Raw genomic sequence first — 19571 nt, 5'->3', positions numbered from 1 at the left:
ACAAGCAAAACCTGGCACAGTCAAATAAATAAACACATGTTTAAAGAAAAAAAACCACAATACAAAGTCACATTTCCTGTATGAAAAATGCTAGAACATAACTGGAACCAGCAGTTAGTAAACAAAATCTGCTTTCAGACATAAACGAAGGTAAACATTTCACCCAGATTTCTTCTCTTTCCTTACTGTAAACGCTGGTTATGTATATTTCATTTTACTGACTACTTTTAGGAATAATGAGACATTTTCTCTCTGGTAGTACTATTGAGATGTTTCACCTGGAGATATCCAGGAGCTAGTGCTGTCTAGCTGTTCTTGACCAAAATCTTCTTTTTGAAAATATGAAATCAGTTGATTTTTCTCATGGACTTCTACCATCAAAAATCTAGAACTGGATTATTTATTCTTGAATAAAAATAAATGAAAACTGAGAAATTTCAAGATGGAATCCTTTGGTTCAGAAATAGAGTTGACTCTAGAACAACTCAAGGGGTGGGGTTGCTGACCGCTCAGTGTAGTCAAAAATATGCGGTTAGCCCTCAGTACCCACAGTTACATATCCATGGATTCAACCAACCTAGGATTGTGTAGTACTGTAGTACATATTTTGTGCAAAAATTCATGTATAAGTTGGACCTGCAGAGTTCAAACCCATTTTGTTCAAGGGTCAACTGAAGCAGCAAAGTTCTTCTCATTTTACTTTCTAATTCTTATATGAAAATACCACTTGACCTTAAAATTACAACCAAAGATCACTAACTTGAAGGCCATTCTGAACAGTTATACTTTTAAAATACAATTCATTGCTTCCAAAATTACTGTAGTGATCTGCCATAAACTTTCTACAAACCATGATTTTTCTTAGAGGGTTGGTATTTATGACTATCTGAGAATGTTTTGAGCTTCCCAAGTGGCTCAGTGGTAAAAAATCCATCTGCCAATACAGAAGACATAGGAGACATGGGTTCAATCCCTGGGCTGGGAAGACTCCCTGGAGAAGGAAATGGCAACCCACTCAAGTATTCTTTCTTGGGAAATCCCATGGACAGAGATGGCTGATGGGCTACAGTCCACGGGGTCACAAAGAGTCGGACATGATTTAGCAACTAAACAACAACAGCTTACATGTACTACAACATGCTCAAATATGCTCAGTTCTTAAAGAATCTTTAGTAAACTTTATAAATCTTAATGCAATTGTTTTACTTTTGTCTTCATATAGTCCCCCATATGGTCAGTTATGAAGTCACAAGGCTACCACAAGCCTAGGACTTTATTGTTTCTTTAAGCAACATTTTAACTCATTGTGTCAAGCAGTGGAAGTGCTATAGAGTCAAGCTTTTCTAAAACACAATCCCTATCTAAAAGCAGAAATGACATAAAACAGATAATGAATAGAGTACAACTGACTTTTATTATGATATGAGAGATAAAGGAGGGAAGGGAAAGCTTCATGAGAAATCTATCTGGATAAACAGGACTGCATCAGTTAAAAAGAGGGGCATGGCATTCTAAGGGCACTGCTAAAGTATAGTGTTATTTCCTGTATTTTAAGAAAATTTATTTATATTTTAATATTTCTCTGATCGGGGAGATTCTTAAAAATTTTTATGTATAACTAATGCAGTGTTTCTAATTTATCACCAAATATCTATTACATTTATGATAAACCTTACCAATCATGGTAACTTAGAAGGAAGATTATACGGTAAATGCATGACAGTTAAGAATGTATTCAGAAAAAGCATACAATCTGTTGTGAACATGAGGACAAAACCAGACTGCCATATAGCTAACTGGGTCAATGGATAGTTTCACTTTTGTCTTGCATCATTCCACGTGAACCTCTCCAAAAGCTCTGGGCTTTATGAACACAAGGAAAATCTTTTCAGAGAAAGGACTTTACGGGACTTTATGAGAACTTTAGCCCTTTGTGGAGAAAAGACTTTAAAGGACTTCTGGGTTCCTTACTGCCTCCCTCTCATAGTGCTTCTACCTTCTGAAACTCTTTTTCAGAATTCTCCAAAGGTTCCTCTTTGACAGAAGGCTGTTTCTTCTGCCAGAAACTTCCAATATATTCTCAAACAATTATACAAAGGGCAGGATTTGATACTGGCTTAACGATTTATTAACTGCACGCCCTTCAGTTCAGTTCAGTTGCTCAGTCGTCTCCAACTCTTTGTGACCCCATGGACTGCAGCACGCCAGGCCTCCCTGTACATCACCAACTCCCAGAGCTTATTCAAACTTATGTCCATTGAGTCAGTGATGCCATCCAACCATATCATCTTCTATCGTCACCTTCTCCTCCCGCCTTCAATCCTTCCCAGCATCAGGGTGTTTTCAAATGAGTCAGTTCTTCACATCAGGTGGCCAAAGTACTGGAGTTTCAGCTTCAGCATCAGTCCTTCCAATGAATATTCAGGACTGATTTCCTTTAGGATGGACTGATTGGATCTCGTTGCAGTCCAAGGGACTCTCAAGAGTCTTCTCCAACACCACAGTTCAAAAGCATCAATTCTTTGGTGCTCAACTTTCTTTATAGTCCAACTCTCACATCTATACAGGACTACTGGAAAAACAATAGCCTTGACTAGATGGACCTTTGTTGGCAAAGTAATGTCTCTGCTTTTTAATATGCTGTCTAGGTTGGTCATAACTTTTCTTCCAAGGAGTAAGTGTCTTTTAATTTCATGGCTGCAATCACCATCTGCAGTGATTTTGGAGCTCATAAAAATAAAGTCAGCCACTGTTTCCACTGTTTCCCCATCTATTTGCCATGAAGTGATGGGACCGGATGCCATGATCTTAGTTTTCTAAATGTTGAGCTTTAAGCCAACTTTTTTACTCTTCTCTTTCACTTTCATCAAAAGGCTCTTAAGTTCTTTTTCGCTTTCTGCCATAAGGGTGGTGTCATCTGCATATCTGAGGTTACTGATATTTTTCCCGGCAACCTTGATTCCAGCTTGCGCTTCATCCAGCCCAGCATTTCTCACAATGTACTCTGCATATATAAGTTAAATAGGTAGGGTGACAATATACAGCCTTGATGTACTCCTTTTCCTATTTGGAATCAGTCTGTTGTTCCATGTCCAGTTCTAACTGCTGCTTCCTGACCTGCATACAGATTTCTCAAGAGGCAGGTCAGGTGGTCTGGTATTCCCATCTCTTTCAGAACTTTCCAGTTTGTGGTGATCCACACAGTCAAAGGCTTTGGTGTAGTCAGTAAAGCAGATATAGACGTTTTTCTGGAACTCTCTTGCTTTTTGCTTTTTCAATAATCCAACGGATGTCGGCAATTCGATCTCTGGTTCCTCTGACTTTTCTAAAATCAGCTTGAACATCTGGAAGTTCATGGTTCAAATACTGTTGAAGCCTGGCTTGGAGAATTTTGTGCAATACTTTACTAGCATGTGAGATGAGTGCAACTGTGCAGTAGTTTGAGCATTCTTTGGCACTGCCAAGAAAACTGACCTTTTCCTGTCCTGTGGCCACTGTTGAGTTTTCCAAATTTGCTGGCATATTGAATACAGCACTTTCACAGCATCATGTTTTAGGATTTGAAATAGCTCAACTGGAATTTCATTACCTCCACTAGCTTTGTTCATAGTGATGCTTCCTAAGGCCCACTTGACTTTGCATTCCAGGATGTCTGGCTCTAGGTGAGTGATCATCAGTTCAGTTCAGTTGCTCAGTCGTGTCCGACTCTTTGCGACCCCATGAACCACAGCACGCCACCACTGTGATTATCTGGGTCGTAAAGATTTTTGTACAGTTCTTCTGTATATTCTTGGCTCCTCTTCTTAATATCTTCTGCTTCTGTTAGGTGCATACCATTTCTGTCCTTTATTGAGCTCATCTTTGCATGAAATGTTCCCTTGGTATTTCTAATTTTTTTGAAGAAATCTCTAGTCTTTCCCACTTTACTGTTTTCCTCTGTTCCTTTGCACTGATCACTGAGGAAGGCTTTCTTATCTCTCCTTGCTATTCTTTGGAACTCTGCATTCAAATGGGTATATCTTTCCTTTTCTCCTCTGTTTTTCACTTCTCTTCTTTTCACAGCTATTTGTAAGGCCTCCTCAGACAATCATTTTGCTTTTTTGCATTTCTTTTTCTTGGAGATGGTCTTGATCCCTGTCTCCTGTATAATGTCTCGAACCTCCATCCATAGTTCTTCAGGCACTCTGTCTATCAGATCTAATCCTTTGAATCTATTTGTCACTTCCACTGTATAATTGTAAGGGATTTGATTTAGGTCATCCTCGAATAGTCTAGTGGTTTTCCCTACTTTCTTCAATTTAACTCTGAATTTGGCAATAAAGAGTTCATGATCTGAGCCATAGTCAGCTCCCGGTCTTGTTTGTGTTGACTGTACAGAGCTTCTCCATCTTTGGCTGCAAAGAATATAATCAATCTGATTTCGGTGTTGACCATCTTGTGATGTCCATGTGTAGAGTCTTCTCTTGTGTGTTGGAAAAGGGTGTTTGCTATGACCAGTGCGTTCTCTTGGCAAAACTCTATTAGCCTTTGCCCTGCTTCATTTTGTATTCCAAGGCCAAATTTGCCTGTTACTCCAGGTGTTTCTTGACGTCCTACTTTTGCATTCCAGTCCCCTATAATGAAAAGGACATCTTTTTTGGGTGTTAGTTCTAGAAAGTCTTATAGGTCTTCATAGAAACGTTCAACTTCAGCTTCTTCAGCATTACTGGTTAGGGCATAGATTTGGATTACTGTGATATTGAATGGTTTGCCTTGGAAACGAACAGAGATCATTCTGTCGCTTTTGAGACTGCATCCAAATACTGAATTTCAGACTCTTTTGTTGACTATAATGGCTACTCCATTTCTTTGAAGGGCTTCTTGCCCACAGTAATAGATATAATGGTCATCTGAGTTAAATTCACCTATTCCAGCAAGTTAAACTCTTTTGTTTCAATCTCCTTGCCTATAGAATGCAGTAATAATAGTATCCACCATTTCATACATTTGTTGTAAAGATTAAATGAGCATATAAATTACTTTGGCACAGTGGTAAATGCTGAGTGCTAAATCAGTGTTAATCTTTATTACTCGTGCTGTATTCTAAACACACTATTATGACTACTACTACTACTACCTCAACACTACAGCAGACAAAACTGCCTTTGTGTTCCTGTCTTTTAATTTTCCCATTCTACATAGAAAAGGCTACCATTAATCTTTCTGAAAAATAACCATGTCAAAGCTCTACTCAAATATTCAGTAACTCCCCATTTATTAAACATAAATCTTAACTACAGCTTAAAAATAGTAATAAATGAGAGTTAATGCTCTCCCACACTGACTTCTCTCAAAACACCTTTCCATATACACAAAACCCTCTAATCTAGCCCGGGCTCTCTTCCTTTTCTACAGTAATGTTATATCCAAAATACTGTTCCTGCCAACCAAAATTCCTGAAATATCTTTATGGTTCTCAAATCCCAACCACCTTTCTTTCAAGGTCTATTCCTCAAACATACCATGAAACCATCTCTGGACCAACTTTCATAGTCTCCTTTACAGGTAGTGAGTTCTAACTTCCATGGAGTTTCAACATAACTCACTACATGTACAAAATATTTCTCATTTTCTTCCCGAGACCATTATCTACCTCTCTGTATTTGCCTAACAAAGAAAGTTCAAACTAGCTAACTCCTGGCCTAATAGTAGTTAAAGTGAGAAATGTTCTCAAAACACAAATCGCCCTCAATGAAACAAGTAAGTTCAACATTACATATAACTAATTCCTTACAAATCCTTCCAGGAAAGGAAAATGTAGTAAAACACTAGTTTTAAATGATCATCTCATCTATGTATTAACTTGATTTGGGTGCTTAAGTTTAAAACATAAAAAAACCAAGAACCACTTATATCTAATAACAATATAAATGTCAAGTTTATCTCTAAAGAGATAGAACATAAATATTCTAGTCACCTACTTGCAGATATCCCTGTATGTCTGAATTGCTGTATCCATATAATGTGCAGGGTATGGCCTGGGTGCTCCTGGCTGAAGAAAAGCTGACACAGCTGCCATTTCCTAGAGAAAAAGACATTATAGTATTTCAAAACGAGAAAATTCTTGTAGTCAGTTTAGCATTCATAGTCTAAAAATTGGAATGCAGTTCACTGAGTTTTTTTATGTAGCCACATATATAAATTTGATAGCCTAATGCAGACTTGGAAATAATTACGTTTATATGCTTTCAGTTTTAAAGTTCTCCAATCACATTCCAAAGTCTGGCATTCATTATTTAAATGAGTTTTTTTCAAGAAGACCTAGTAAACACTTTTGGTCATGGTCTGCAGCTATCAAGTAAGGTTTCTGCTGCCACCTCCTCATTATTGCCTATTCCTTAGAGAGTAGAGAACAGACCAATGATAGGATAGAGCCACAGAGAGAGAAACAAAGTGCATCCGATTCCAATTAACTGGTTTCGATATTTGAAAACAGAGCTCACAACCTTTCACCTCTTACAAACTCTGTGGTTCATCTTCTTTATCAAAAGGCACAAAAGCCATTTCTGAAACCAATCTGTCAACTTTTTAGGACTTCTCACTTCAAAGACCCATTCCATTGTTAATAATTCAAATAATATACAATGGTGCTAAAGGATTTAGAAATGAAGATGAGGGGCTTCCCTGGCAGTCCAGTGGTTAAAGACTCCGTGCTCCCAATGCAGGAGGCATGGGTTCCATCCCTAGTGTGGAACTGGGATCCAGCATGCCTCACTGTGCAGCCAAAAAAGAGAAAGAAATGAAGAGAAAAATCAAGGCTTTGGACTCTTAGTAAAATACTGTATTACATTCATACTTGTAGTCTCATATAGACCAACTTTTAATAAAAATTAAACTAGAAATAAATGAAACTTCCATAAATTGGGCAGAAATTTCCTAATGCCAACCTACTTTTAGGATGAATAAACACTTTTCTGCAACAGTTTTTAAAATAGAGGAAAAAACACAAAAATAATTTATGTAAAAATTGGGATATGACTAAAGCCTTTAGCCTGACAGACTATTTAAGTTCCATGACAGTATGAACCCTACCTGTTTCAGAACATCTGTCTCCTCAGCATTCAGCGCAAAAATTTATTGAAGAAACTGAATGAAAATATGTGATCTCCATGTGACAAAATTTTCTATGGCTCTGAAACATCATGTTTTCTTAACTAGCTTATATTTTAATTAATAAATATAATGAATATACATAGGTTTCAAAAACTAAAATACATTACATATATAGCATGCAAGTGGAAATGTTAGTCACTCAGTCATGCCTGACTCTTTAGATCCCATGGACTTCAGCCCACCAGACTTCTCTGTCCATGGAATTCTTGAGGCAGGAATACTGGACTGTGTAGCCTTTACCTTCTCTAGGGGATCTTCCTAACCTTGAACCCATGTCTTCTGCATTGCAGGCAGATTCTTAACCATTTGAGCCACCAGGGAAGCCCCATATGTATTGTATAATACTATATAAAAATACATTATATTTGCTACATATGCACTATATATACTGCACATATATACAAACACACACACACACATACATACATACACACATCAACAGAAGTGTACTAAGGAAAAAATCTTGTAAGAAAAATAGGCTTCGAATTCCAAGTCATTTTCTAATTTAATTCTACAAGAAATTACAAATCAATATACATACAAGCTAGCAATTTCTAAGAATACAGTGAGAACATTCAGAATGATCACCCCAAGTAACTGCATGATCTTCAATAATCAACCATTAAATCATTTCTTACAACATACAGTAACAGGTTAACATATTTTACAAAGACTTTCATCAAGAACTGGAGTGACCTACTTAACCTTCAGCTAGTTATGACAAATTAAACTACAAAATTTCTCCAAGAATTTTTTTATTCGTTTTGCCGTGATGTACCTTTTAACTTTATAGTTAAAATAATTAAGAATCTTAGTTTTCATCAAAAAAAGCAGGCAGTATAGTCTGTGATCAATTATCTACTATGTGAATGGTAAAGAGGAAAGTGGTATTAGTACGAACAGAATTTTTATTCATTCAAAAAGTTTTTCTTAGGCAAGGGGATCAAAAATAGCAAATATAGAATTATAACCTTCGGCAGGAAAGGAAAAAGCTCTGAACTTAGCTGTTGCCCAAGCAGGAGCTTTTTTAATCTGTGCTTTAAGAAAATAAAAAATGAATGCCTACTCTGTATGTGTGTGTGACTGAGGGGTAGGGGGCGTCTCTCTAGAGATGTATACTCCCAGCTTTGCACAGCTCTTGCTCAAGGCAGGCTGCACTTCTTTCCATGCTTACCTTCACAGCAATTCCACTGGGTACGAGTTCTTTTCCCCACCCCAGGGTTCACAAACTGGTTTTGCGTACTTTTTTATTTCTTGGGATAACCTCCACCATGCTAAGTTGCCTCACACATCACCTTATGCTCTGGTTACAAAGATACATAGCTTTTATGAGGACTCTACCAGACCAATTTTTCTCTAAGGCTTATTATTTTTAGGGTAATTACAGACTACAATGATTTTTAGGTGTACATATGTTATAGTAGCTATGCTTTTACTTTCCAGTGTTCAATTATTTTTCCTTCATATGCCTCTACTAATATGCCCAATATGCCACTAATATGTCTCCATCTAAAGGTTTAAATGCAGTATTAATGAGATTGTAGACAGAAATGAAAAGCCTTAAATACCATAAAAATCATACAAATTTTCTGCCATAAGATTTTTCCAAACTTTCAATTTGCAGATACATTATGCATAATTTTGTAATTATGAACTTACGTTATAAAGTATTGATGAAATAACATTTAAGTGTTTGTGATTTTCTATTAGCTTCTGTTAGTTAACCATAGACCAGAAGCTGTCTAACCAAGAACAATTCATATACTTTTTCAAATACTTTTATTCATCAACATTTTCAGTTCCTGAAGGTTTTTTAAAAGTTAGGTGACTTTTTGCTATTTTAGCTTTACTTTTTAAAATTACTACCTTATTTTTATATATACAGTATTAAAATAAATGCAAAATAGATGGCAGTTATTACATGATAATTATCAATGAAGTAGAGTTCTTATGTATTTTTCTTCTTCACACTGTTGTTTATAGCTTAATATTTTTAAAAAGACTACACAGGCACGCAGAGTGGGAAAGGGAGCACACGATGTGTGCCCTCTGCCTCCGCCTCCTTCTGCCACTTGCTCGTATGCCCCTTTGGTGTGGACCTGGTACCTCTTTTTTGAAGCAACAGCTGAGGAGACTCCTGCACATGCCATGGGCAATGAAAAGCCCAAGGGAGGAGTCAAGACTGAGAATGATGATCCTATTAATTTGAAGGGGGCAGGGCAGAAGGGTTCTGTGGCACAGTTTAAGATCAAGAGGCACACACCACTTAGTAAACTAATGGAAGCCTACTGTGAATGACAGGCTTTGTCAACGAGGCAGGCCAGTTTCCCATTTGTCTGGATGCCAATTAATGAAACAGACACACCTGCACAGTTGGAAATGAAGGCTGAAGATACAACTGATGTGTTCCAGTGGCAGACAAGAGGTTTCTACTAAAAAGGGAACCTGCTACTTAACCCCAGAATTCTGTTCCTCCAGACCAAGACGACATTCTCAGTTACAAATCTGCAATTTGGTTCCACGACATCCTGACTACTACAGTACAGTTTCTCTGTTCTTTCCTTTTCCCCTTCCCCATCATTTAACTGAACATAAAGTACATGGTGTATGTGCACAAGCACACTGCTTTTTTTTTAAACCAAATGGCCAATGGTATGCTTTGTTCAACATCGAATGGAGATGAGATGGGGAAAAATACTGGTTCTCTGAAAATATCCCTTTCCCTTTTCTCCATTAGTGGCATGCTCTTCCAGCTCTTTATTTTTATATTCCAGCAACTCATTTTGTTCTAATAAAAAAAGAACATAAAAATCCTTGCATACCTTATCCAATTGGAAAATTTTAATGTTTTTCATTGATCATTTAAAACTAAGAACAATTTTATAACTTTTCTGTATGTAGCTGTTACATGTAGGGCAATCTGTCCTTATGTAGGATAAATCACCCTAAATGAATCCCAGATAGGTTTCCCTTTAAGTCACAGGTCCTGTTGTTTAAATAAATAAGATTATGTAGAAAGTAACAATGCTAGTTTACTCTTTTCTAAGCACAGAAAGCACCTTACAAACATATTTATGACAACTTTTCAAATACATTAGAAGTTTATAGGGCAACATAGAAAATTCTTTCTGAAACACCTAGGTTTTATATCAATTACAAAACCAACATTGCCAATGCTTACTGACAGCCTAAATACAAGGTAGTGTGCCAGGCACTTTACAAACCTTGTACCTTATCTAACCATATTTAGGATTCACATTTTACAGATGAGAAAACTAAGGCTTAGAGATATTCAGTAACTTGCCTAAGATGAAAGTTTGTCACACACCAAAGTACATGTTCTTAACCAATAAACAGTCTTAGGTCAGAAAAAACATTTCTAACAATTTTAAAACATTTTTCAAGAGATAAAAAAGAATCCTCTAAAAAAGAGAAGTTCTTATACTGGGAATACAGTACAAACTGTAATTCAAATTACATAGAAAGTACTAATCAAATGTAAGAAACCAACCCTCATGTATGACCATGTTTGAAGATACTAATTTAACAGAAATCCATCAAGTTATCTTCAATTAATTCAAAATCTATAAAGCATTATGAGCTCTTTGAGTACAACTTTATCCCTAGGGAAAATTCTGCTTGCCATTTCATAAAGAAAAATTTCTAAGTCATTCATGGTAGCAGGAACAAGAAATTACAGTACTACAGAATACCAACCAAGGCACCAGCTGCATAAAGCATTGCTTGATCATTAAGAAAATCTTTCTTTGCAGTATGATAGCAACTGTACGCCAAATCATAGTGCTGCACCAAAAAGCACAGGTCAGCCATTTTCCTGATCTGAAGTTCTGGCGCTTCTGGTGGATACCTATAGATGCAAAATAAGAAAGGAATTCAGAATCTGTGACCTGTAAGCCATTAAATATTACAAAATGTCTAAAAAGATGCCCAACTGTCCAAAACATATGAAAACCTGATCCTATCTTACAAAAATTCTACCTCCAAGGAGGCAGAATTGCTCAAAGATATTTGGAAACAGACTGTTACATCTGTATCTATATAATTTATGTCCCTATATTGAGAACTTCTTAGCAGAAGGCAAGTATGTTCTCCATGGTCAAATTAGGAAGCAAATGATCAATTCTATCCAGGTGACTCACCTTTATATACAGTCAAAAAAATCTAAAATGAATTTTATTTTCCCTTAAAACCAGATTTTGGACAAAATTTCCAAATACATGCTGTCTTAGAATTACTAGGCTTCGGTACTTTAATAAAGAAGAGTTGTCAATGAATACCTAATCCAACTCTTATCTTTTTAAGGAAAACAGGCCCAAAATAATGTGACCTCCCTGTGATCTTGTTTATTTTTAGATACCCAATTACTTAAGAGTTTTTTTTTTTAATTTAATATAACTTATTTATGGTCACTATTCTTATCTACTGGAGAAGGCAATGGCACCCCACTCTAGTACTCTTGCCTGGAAAATCTCATGGACAGAGGAGCCTGGTAGGCTGCAGTCCATGGGGTCACTAGGAGTCAGACACGACTGAGCGACTTCAATTTCACTTTTCACTTTCATGCATTGGAGAAGGAAATGGCAACCCACTCCAGTATTCTTGCCTGGAGAATCCCAGGGACGGGGGAGCCTGCTGGGCTGCCTTCTGTGGGGTCGCACAGAGTCAGACACGATTGAAGCGACTTAGCAGCAGCAGAATTCTTATCTACCAGAGTTTTGACCAAAATGAAACTAAGAAACTAGAGACATAGTCATTTTTTGCAGAACATCATTAGTTAAACACTAATCAGAGTTAAATCCAGGAAAACTAAAAATCATTAATATTTTACTCACAGCAATCCAGATGTATTTTTTAGCTCATTAATGCTCTTTTCTGGAACTTTACTGCCGCTAAACCATTTTTTAGTTGCAGAAAATAGAGATCGACTCAAACCTTTTCTTGATATTAGCTAAGAAAACAAATGAAATATGTTGAGAAACATGAGTTTAGTGTTATTTACATAGAAAAGAAAAAATACTAAATAACTAAAAAGTTTTAAGAGTGAGCAAATGTGCACTTTAATAACAATGATTTAAAGAAAATTATCCAAAATCCCGACAAAATCCCTAGTAAAAATAAATAAGCCTTTTCTAGGATTTACTAGAATTTCATCACTGATAATAAGTTAATAAATTCTAATATTTGTCTATTTTTAAAATAAAAATATGAACTCTTTAACTTATACTATTATATTCTCAAGTTTACTATTTACCGAAATTTTAAAAAATACTAATGCAAATAATTAAATCTTACCTGATCATTTAATTGCCGAATCGTTTTCTCTATATGTGGCAAAAGGCCCCGAAATGTGAACTCTTGTATAAACTGTCGAATTCTATCATGATCAGTAAGGGTTAAACATGCACCATGAATAATTCCAGCATTTGCTTTCTTTGTTTCGTGTAATGATGAAGCGGATTTTACATGATCTGGGCCATCAATGCTATTAGAAGAGTCACTGGAGGGGTCCAATTGAAGTGGGTGAGCTCTAAAGTTATTTGGTAAGCCATCTACTGAAAAACAGATCTTTGTTTTACTCTCAGAAAGCAACAGAAAATTGCAGCATTACTACCATACTGCTAAAGAAAAGAAACAGTGCTGGAACCCTTTCTCTTACTGTATGTCTTAGAAGCATTCAAGTTTCCCCCCTAAAATCAGGACTTGCGTTAATACCTATTACATGTAATAGAAAATTTTTAATTCATGTAAATAAATGAAGAAAAATAGTGTTAAAATACAAAAATTATTTTTAAATAGCACAACTAACCAATGAGAAAAATTATAACAAAAAAATTTTAAAGCTATCACTATCTAAGCTGTAATTTAAAATACAAAAATAAAACTCTCAAAATCACGTGAATGAGGGAATAATTAATGCTACATATCATACCGTCCCTTGCTTTCTACCAAAAAAATTTTTATGAAGTTTGACTTATTACTCTTATAAAACAAATTTTTAAATGTCAAAAAACATCAAACTCAAATAACTCAATAAAATCTTCAAAGGAAAAGCTAATCTGTCCATTATCTCTTTTCACTATGAAAATTTCTCCATCTTTTACATATAAAGGTTAGCATGCTTTAACAAGAGTGCTATTTTCAATCAAAAGACAATCTTAAGAGAAAGTATATCAAGACCTTTGACTTCGTTATCTAATCCATCCAATGAAAGCAAGTTACTATCAGAATTCTTATTTGAAGTTATAGTACAAGGACCATCTTCATATGATTCCTATCAAAATAAAATATAAAAAATGTTAACAGTTATACTTAATCATGTTTAAGATGTCACCGAATTTATCAACTATAGTAAACCTCATTTTTTTTGCTACAGCAAAAAATTTCTAATACTCCAAACTCTTAACTTCTTCCATGTATCATATTCTATCACTTAAATACACACCTACTATATCCTTATATTGTTCCACATGCAAACTACCTTAATTCTTCTAAATTCAAGTTACTTCTATCTCAGCTTATCTGTTTATATGTGATATGCACATGCCTATATGAATCCATATATGCAACTATGTAAGGAATAATGGCAAGACAGATGGACTATTGGAGTCAGCAGGGGTAAAAAAGGAAGGTATGGAATCCCCTGGGTCATGGACACAGTACTAATAGGCTGGAGTGCATTTTGAATACACAAAAGTTTTGGAAAAATATCCAATGCAATGTTTACTTGTACAAAGGGTATTGGTTTCAGCCACCAAAAAACTTCAAAAATGTCCAGACTACTCCATGAGCCCACTAATATGAGGTATTATTCTGAGTGCCAGACTTTGAGAAAAATATATAACCTAGAACTTAATAAGGGGAAGGTGATCAGGACAAGAAATTGTCTAAAAATAACATTTAAGAAAGAGTTGAAAAAATGGTATATTTAGCCTATAAAAATATTTTAAAAGACATGAGAGTTATGTTCTATATTCTGAAAGTCATCTTAATGAAAAACTGACATGGTCCCTATAGGATTGAGTACAAGCAAAGGAAGAAAAATTTTGGTTGATCCTCAAGCTGCTTAAACATGGAGCAGGTCACATAAAGAGACAGTACTTTCAATAGATGAGGTCACTCATAGATTTAAAGGAAATAAAAGCATCAGAACGACGACTGGATCTGACAACCTTTAGACTATCCTCCAATCCTGGAGTTCTAGGATTCTAAGCTGTATAGTATCTATAGCTCTGTCTTCTATTAAAAGTTCTCCAACTGCACAATCTGACTTATTATGTTCCCCTTCCCAACCTTAGACGGTTAGATTCTAAACTGAGTATTTCAATACTATTCCTATTCTGAGTATGGCCCTGAAACACCATTTAAAGCTCTTCTACCTCCAACTGGTTCTTTTTCTCTCAGACATTTTTCCCCAGCATTATCTTAAATAAGGTCAACAATCATCTCAATATTAAAGTGAGTAAAATTGGATTTAAAATTTCATATATAAGACAAAAAAGGCAAATAAACAGATTATTAAACAATATTTCTATTAGAACATCAAAATGTACATACTTTCTAATTCATATTTCTTAAAACAGTATCACATAAAGTACATAATGTAGCTTAATTATACAAAATACAAATACATTTTCCATTTACTTCGGAAATCTTCCTTCTAAACAAAAAACAGTCAACTCTTGATTATCTGAACTAAGCATAGAACTTGGCATTTGACTAGTACCAAGTGGCATAAAATTCTATCTTAAAAGTTGGACAGAAAGTGAAACTTTACACCCACCACACACCAGCCAACAGAGAGCAATTAACATTAGTCTAGAAATCAACATTAGAAGAGCAGATTAGGAAGAAACAAAACTTCCTGGAAATTCAAAAGAAAAGGAAATCAAAGGAAAGTTAGGGAAAAAAGCCCACCCACCTAAAAAGTATGAGCTCCAAAAGGTGGCCATAAGAACAGCATGTTGAAAATGAAGGAAGGCAACCCCCAGAACATGTGGATAATAAAGAATTGACTGTAAGCATTCATAATGAACTTAATGTGCAAGCCAAAAATTCTATTATCTTCGTGTTTAGGCAATCTAATTCAATTCTTAATGTATAATTCACTTTTCATCTTTTTTTTTTTGCCACACCATGTGCCTTGTGGGATCTTAGTTCCCCCCTCAGTGGAGGCGCAGAGTCTTAACCTCTGGACTGTCAGGGAAGTCTCCACTTTTCATCTTTCAAGAAAACAATTAACACTGATATTTATACCTGAAAGGTATACACAGAAGGGATTACTGCAGTTAAAAACAGCTTTTGAAACATTAAGAGTTCACATACTGATGAATCAAAACTAGCCAGATTCCATAAAATAACTGTTAGTAATTCTACAGTGATGCCATTAGTCATAAAACTGAAATACAGCTTTTGTGGTTTGCTTCATTGTTTTTTACATATACCTGGTTTTGAATACTATTTTTCTGGAGATACTGACTCCAAGGATCTGGTATCTGTTCATCTGATGCTCGATTAGATGTTCGAGAATTAATTTTAAGTAGATAGCAACCCTGAGTTCCATATTTCTGTTTCATTTCTTCATAAATTGACTCAGCTCTAAAATAAAAAATGGAAAAGTTTGTAGCCAACGAGGAGAGGATCTTAGGCAATAATAGATATTAAAATAATACAAAAACCATGAAAAAAAATAGTTTCCCAAAAAGACATTAGAAGTAGCACAATTTTAAAAAGTAAAACAAAGTTCATGATTCTAACTGAAGTTTAGCTAGCTTGGTTATCACCTTAAAGTACAGTTATCAAAGTATGTCTCATGGAATAAATTTTGCAAAAATACTCATGTTATTAAAAAAGAAAGTTTCAGTGGTCAAACTAGTTTGGGGAACTACAGTAATCAAGCCAACCAGTTTCTTTGCAGCAGATCACCTCAGAGTCTTCCATTTGCTACTCTGTACAGTGAATTTCCAAAGAATGGCTTCAAACTCATAAATCAGAAACTCAACTATGTGGACTAGCCTTCAGGAAATACAACTTTGGGAAATTCTGCCTTAGATAGCAGATATTGACCAAAAAATATAAGTGCTAAAATAGATAATTATAGCATCCCTCCCAAAAAAATCACCTTTAACTGCTACAGTTTACCCTTCCCTAAGCAGTCTCCAAAGAAAACCTAGTTTAGAAGAGGAAAAAAAAAAAGAAAAGCAGTCAAAATACTTATTATATAAAAATCCAACTTTTTTGCTAAGTTTATATTAGCTGGACCCATGAGCTAATCTCAGATGCAACAAAAAGCATTTGATTTCCTTACTTTTAGTTAACTAGACTTGCTACTTGGTAAGAGATAAGGTAATTCAAATAAGTCAGCCTAAGAATTAAATAGTACATTCTAACGGAAATGAAATTTTGGTACATACGGCTAACCTAATTAGTTTTTATCCCTAAACTCATCAGCTATCTGGTGACAAAAAACATGTGGATATATCCCATTCGAATGCAGATACTGATACTATACAAATAGCAAACCTAATGAATAATTAAATCCTATTACATACTGTAAAATTAAGGCTGGTTAAGTAAACCAGTTATAAATTTGTATAAACACATAAAGTATATGTGCATGTATATTTACTCACGTACAATAAACTAAACATCTACTTGCTTTACCAATGACACTGTTAAGCATAAGGACCACTGATCTAATATTTTAATTACCACTTAAATACCCACATCATAACCATTTAATATGGAAGATATCCAAACGATTGAAACTAATAAGAGCCAGTTCAAATCATTCCTATTTATATAATACACTTTATCCAAGAGGCTACAGATTATTTATGATGTCAAAAAAAATTATAAAGGTTAGTAATCTTCAGAACAATTCTTTGGTTTTATCGAGAAAACTTTATTTTAAAATGATGGCTTGTGCTCAGAACAAGGACAAAAAACAATTATTTAACTTCATATTCTAAACATCATTGACATAACAGAATAACAGTTTGAAACGAAAGATTAATTTTGATCCATATCTTGAACCAAAAATCAAAATAAACTGCAAAGCAGCAAAAAGTCTTAATGCGTTTATTTTTAACTTTTTTTGGACATTTAAGTTTCCCTCTCAACAAAAAAGTATTGAGTGTCCCATCTTCTCCCCCATCCCCACCGGCCAGAAAAAGCCAAAAAGGTAAAACTGTTTTAATATTATCTTATTTTTCTAAAAACTCATCTTTAAAGATAAGCTATTCTCTTATCCCAAACATAAAAGGACTATGGCAAATCACTAACAACGAATATTAAAGGGGACATAAGAAAGAAGTGTTTGGATGTTTTTTTGAGACTGTGAAGAACATCAAGTTTAAAAATATAAAGTGATGAGAGTGAAGAGTGAAAAAAGAAGTGCCTACAAACCAGGAAATGAAAAGTTACAGGAAAACTGGGAAAGGGACAAGAGAAAAAAATGAGCAATAATAGTATACAAAGTAAGAAATAACAGCTAAGATCTATAGATATAAAATGGCAAGCACTTGTGAACAAAGATTAATAGACAAATACATTGAAGGAAAAGTTTGGATAAGCATATGAAGTAAAATGACGTAGCTGCTGAATATAACTTCAAATAAAAGATCTAGCTAATTTATTAATAAATTTTTACTTTCTTAGATGAAAAATATATCAAAAACTTAACCCATGTCCAAATATTTTAAAATTTAAAAAAATAAAGCTTACCTCTGTTCATCTCCTGCACTTACATCATGTAAAAGTACATAATATTTAAGTGTATTTGGTATAAACCACTTGGGGTAGGAATAGTCATTATTGTGCTGAATTCGATGCTGTTCTTGTGATAATTTTGAAAACTGTTCCACAGGTTCAGCTTCACCAGAGGATGCCACCAACATACCTTGTAAACCACATTAAGGTAATTATCACTTATCACTTAATAGTAACTATTATCCTATTAAAATAAACTGCATGCATGTGTGCATACTCAGTCATGTCCAATTCTTTGCAACCCAATGGACTGCAGCCAGCCAGGTTCCTCTGTCCATGAGACTTCCCAGGCAAGAATACTGGAGTGGGATGCCATTTCCTTCTCCAGGGTAATCTTTCCGACTCAAAGATCGAACCCGTGTCTCTTGTATCTCCTGAACTGGCAGGCGGATTCTTTACCACTGTGCCATCTAGGAAGTCCAATAATTATTATTATTCTTTAAAAATAAAATTTAGGGAGGTATTTTACGAGCTAAAACAAATAAAATCTGATTTTTACAGGTTTTCCTGCAAGCATAAAATAATTTCTTCGACATTTCTAAGTAATTCAAGGTTCTAAGTACTAAAAATATCTTGCTGACAGTTGTTTAGATCACATATTTACAATAAGGAAATCCATGAAAATAAAAATGGACAATATGAGAACTGTCCAACTATCAACATAATGAAAACTTCTGCTGAGTCTTGATCCTCTCCATTCCATCTCGGTGCAATTTCATACTCTGTCCCTTCTCAACTTTTCTCTGTAACCACGTTAAAAAAAATGAAAGTCATAACTGTGAAAGGAGGTTAAGAGCTATAAAACATGTTACTAAAGGATGGAAAGCTGTTTCTAAATCTGAGCTTTTGCATAAGCAGTTAATTTTGAAAGTAAAAGGGTTAGTTGCTCAGTTGTGTCCGACTCTTTTGAGATCCCATAGACTGTAGCTCGCCAGGCTCCTCTGTCCACAGAATTCTCCAGGCAAGAATACTGGAGTGGGTAGCCATTCCCTTCTCCAGGGGATTTTCCTGATCCAGGGATCAAACCTGGGTCTCCTGCATTGCAGGCAGATTCTTTACTGTCTGAACCACCAGGGAATTTTGAGACAATCAACAAAAGCAGTTAACACTGACAGTTTACATTTTTTCTTTCTAAAATAGCTTAAAAACATATTAAGCATGAAATATGCAAGCTGGATGACAAAAAATAAGCAGGCTCTTACTATTCTTATTTTTTAATCAAAACTTAGCTCTACCAGTCTTGAATCTAGGATGCCATTTAACAAGGACAACAAGAAAACCTGAGGCATATCAATAAAAAATAATTTTTCCATCCTCTCAACAATTTTGCATTTATGTAACTCTTTTTGAGATTAGTAACTTCCAAATATTTTAAGAGAACATAAAAGTCAAAGGATACATGCTAAATAGTGGTTCAGAAATTCATGATCTGATGCTGGCATCGACTGAAGAAAGGTCTCTCTGTAAGACTCAAACCATGGAGTAGTAGCTAAAATTAATAAAGAAAAAGTTAAAACTGTTCAGTAGAATCAGTTTACAACAGACTACATTTCAAGTTCATATTCCTAAAAGGCATAAAACATCATTTCTAGCAATAAACAAGCATTTTTTTACATGAGCTTTAATTATAT

The 19571-nt window shown here is 35.0% G+C and overlaps 1 protein-coding gene and 1 pseudogene across 29 annotated transcripts in view; one reads left to right on the top strand and one right to left on the bottom strand.

The window, feature by feature from the left end:
- The window catches only part of TRAPPC8 (trafficking protein particle complex subunit 8), an 87688-nt gene that overhangs the window by 50104 nt on the left and 18013 nt on the right, over window positions 1–19571 (bottom strand). For 9 of the 29 annotated variants that reach the window (XM_081562604.1, XM_081562599.1, XM_081562612.1 and 6 more), the window contains 8 exons: window positions 19340–19429; window positions 17896–18070; window positions 15615–15768; window positions 13351–13444; window positions 12466–12722; window positions 12006–12121; window positions 10870–11020; window positions 5961–6061 (listed from right to left, as the gene is read on the bottom strand). In XM_081562604.1, coding sequence (XP_081418730.1) covers window positions 5961–6061; window positions 10870–11020; window positions 12006–12121; window positions 12466–12722; window positions 13351–13444; window positions 15615–15768; window positions 17896–18070; window positions 19340–19429 — 1138 coding nt within the window. Of the gene's footprint in view, window positions 1–5960; window positions 6062–10869; window positions 11021–12005; window positions 12122–12465; window positions 12726–13350; window positions 13445–15614; window positions 15769–17895; window positions 18717–19339; window positions 19457–19571 lie in introns of all 29 variants that reach the window. The other 20 variants (XM_081562624.1, XM_081562623.1, XM_081562629.1 and 17 more) reach the window with 6 other exon arrangements.
- Window positions 9301–9588, top strand: LOC145534634 (small ubiquitin-related modifier 2 pseudogene; annotated as a pseudogene).

The sequence above is a fragment of the Giraffa tippelskirchi genome, chromosome 14 (assembly GCF_054371585.1).
Source record: "Giraffa tippelskirchi isolate mGirTip1 chromosome 14, T2T-mGirTip1v1.2.pri, whole genome shotgun sequence".
In the NCBI taxonomy this organism is placed as follows: domain Eukaryota; kingdom Metazoa; phylum Chordata; class Mammalia; order Artiodactyla; family Giraffidae; genus Giraffa; species Giraffa tippelskirchi.
Note: the sequence above shows the minus strand (reverse complement) of the source record. Positions and strands in the feature narration are given on the sequence as shown.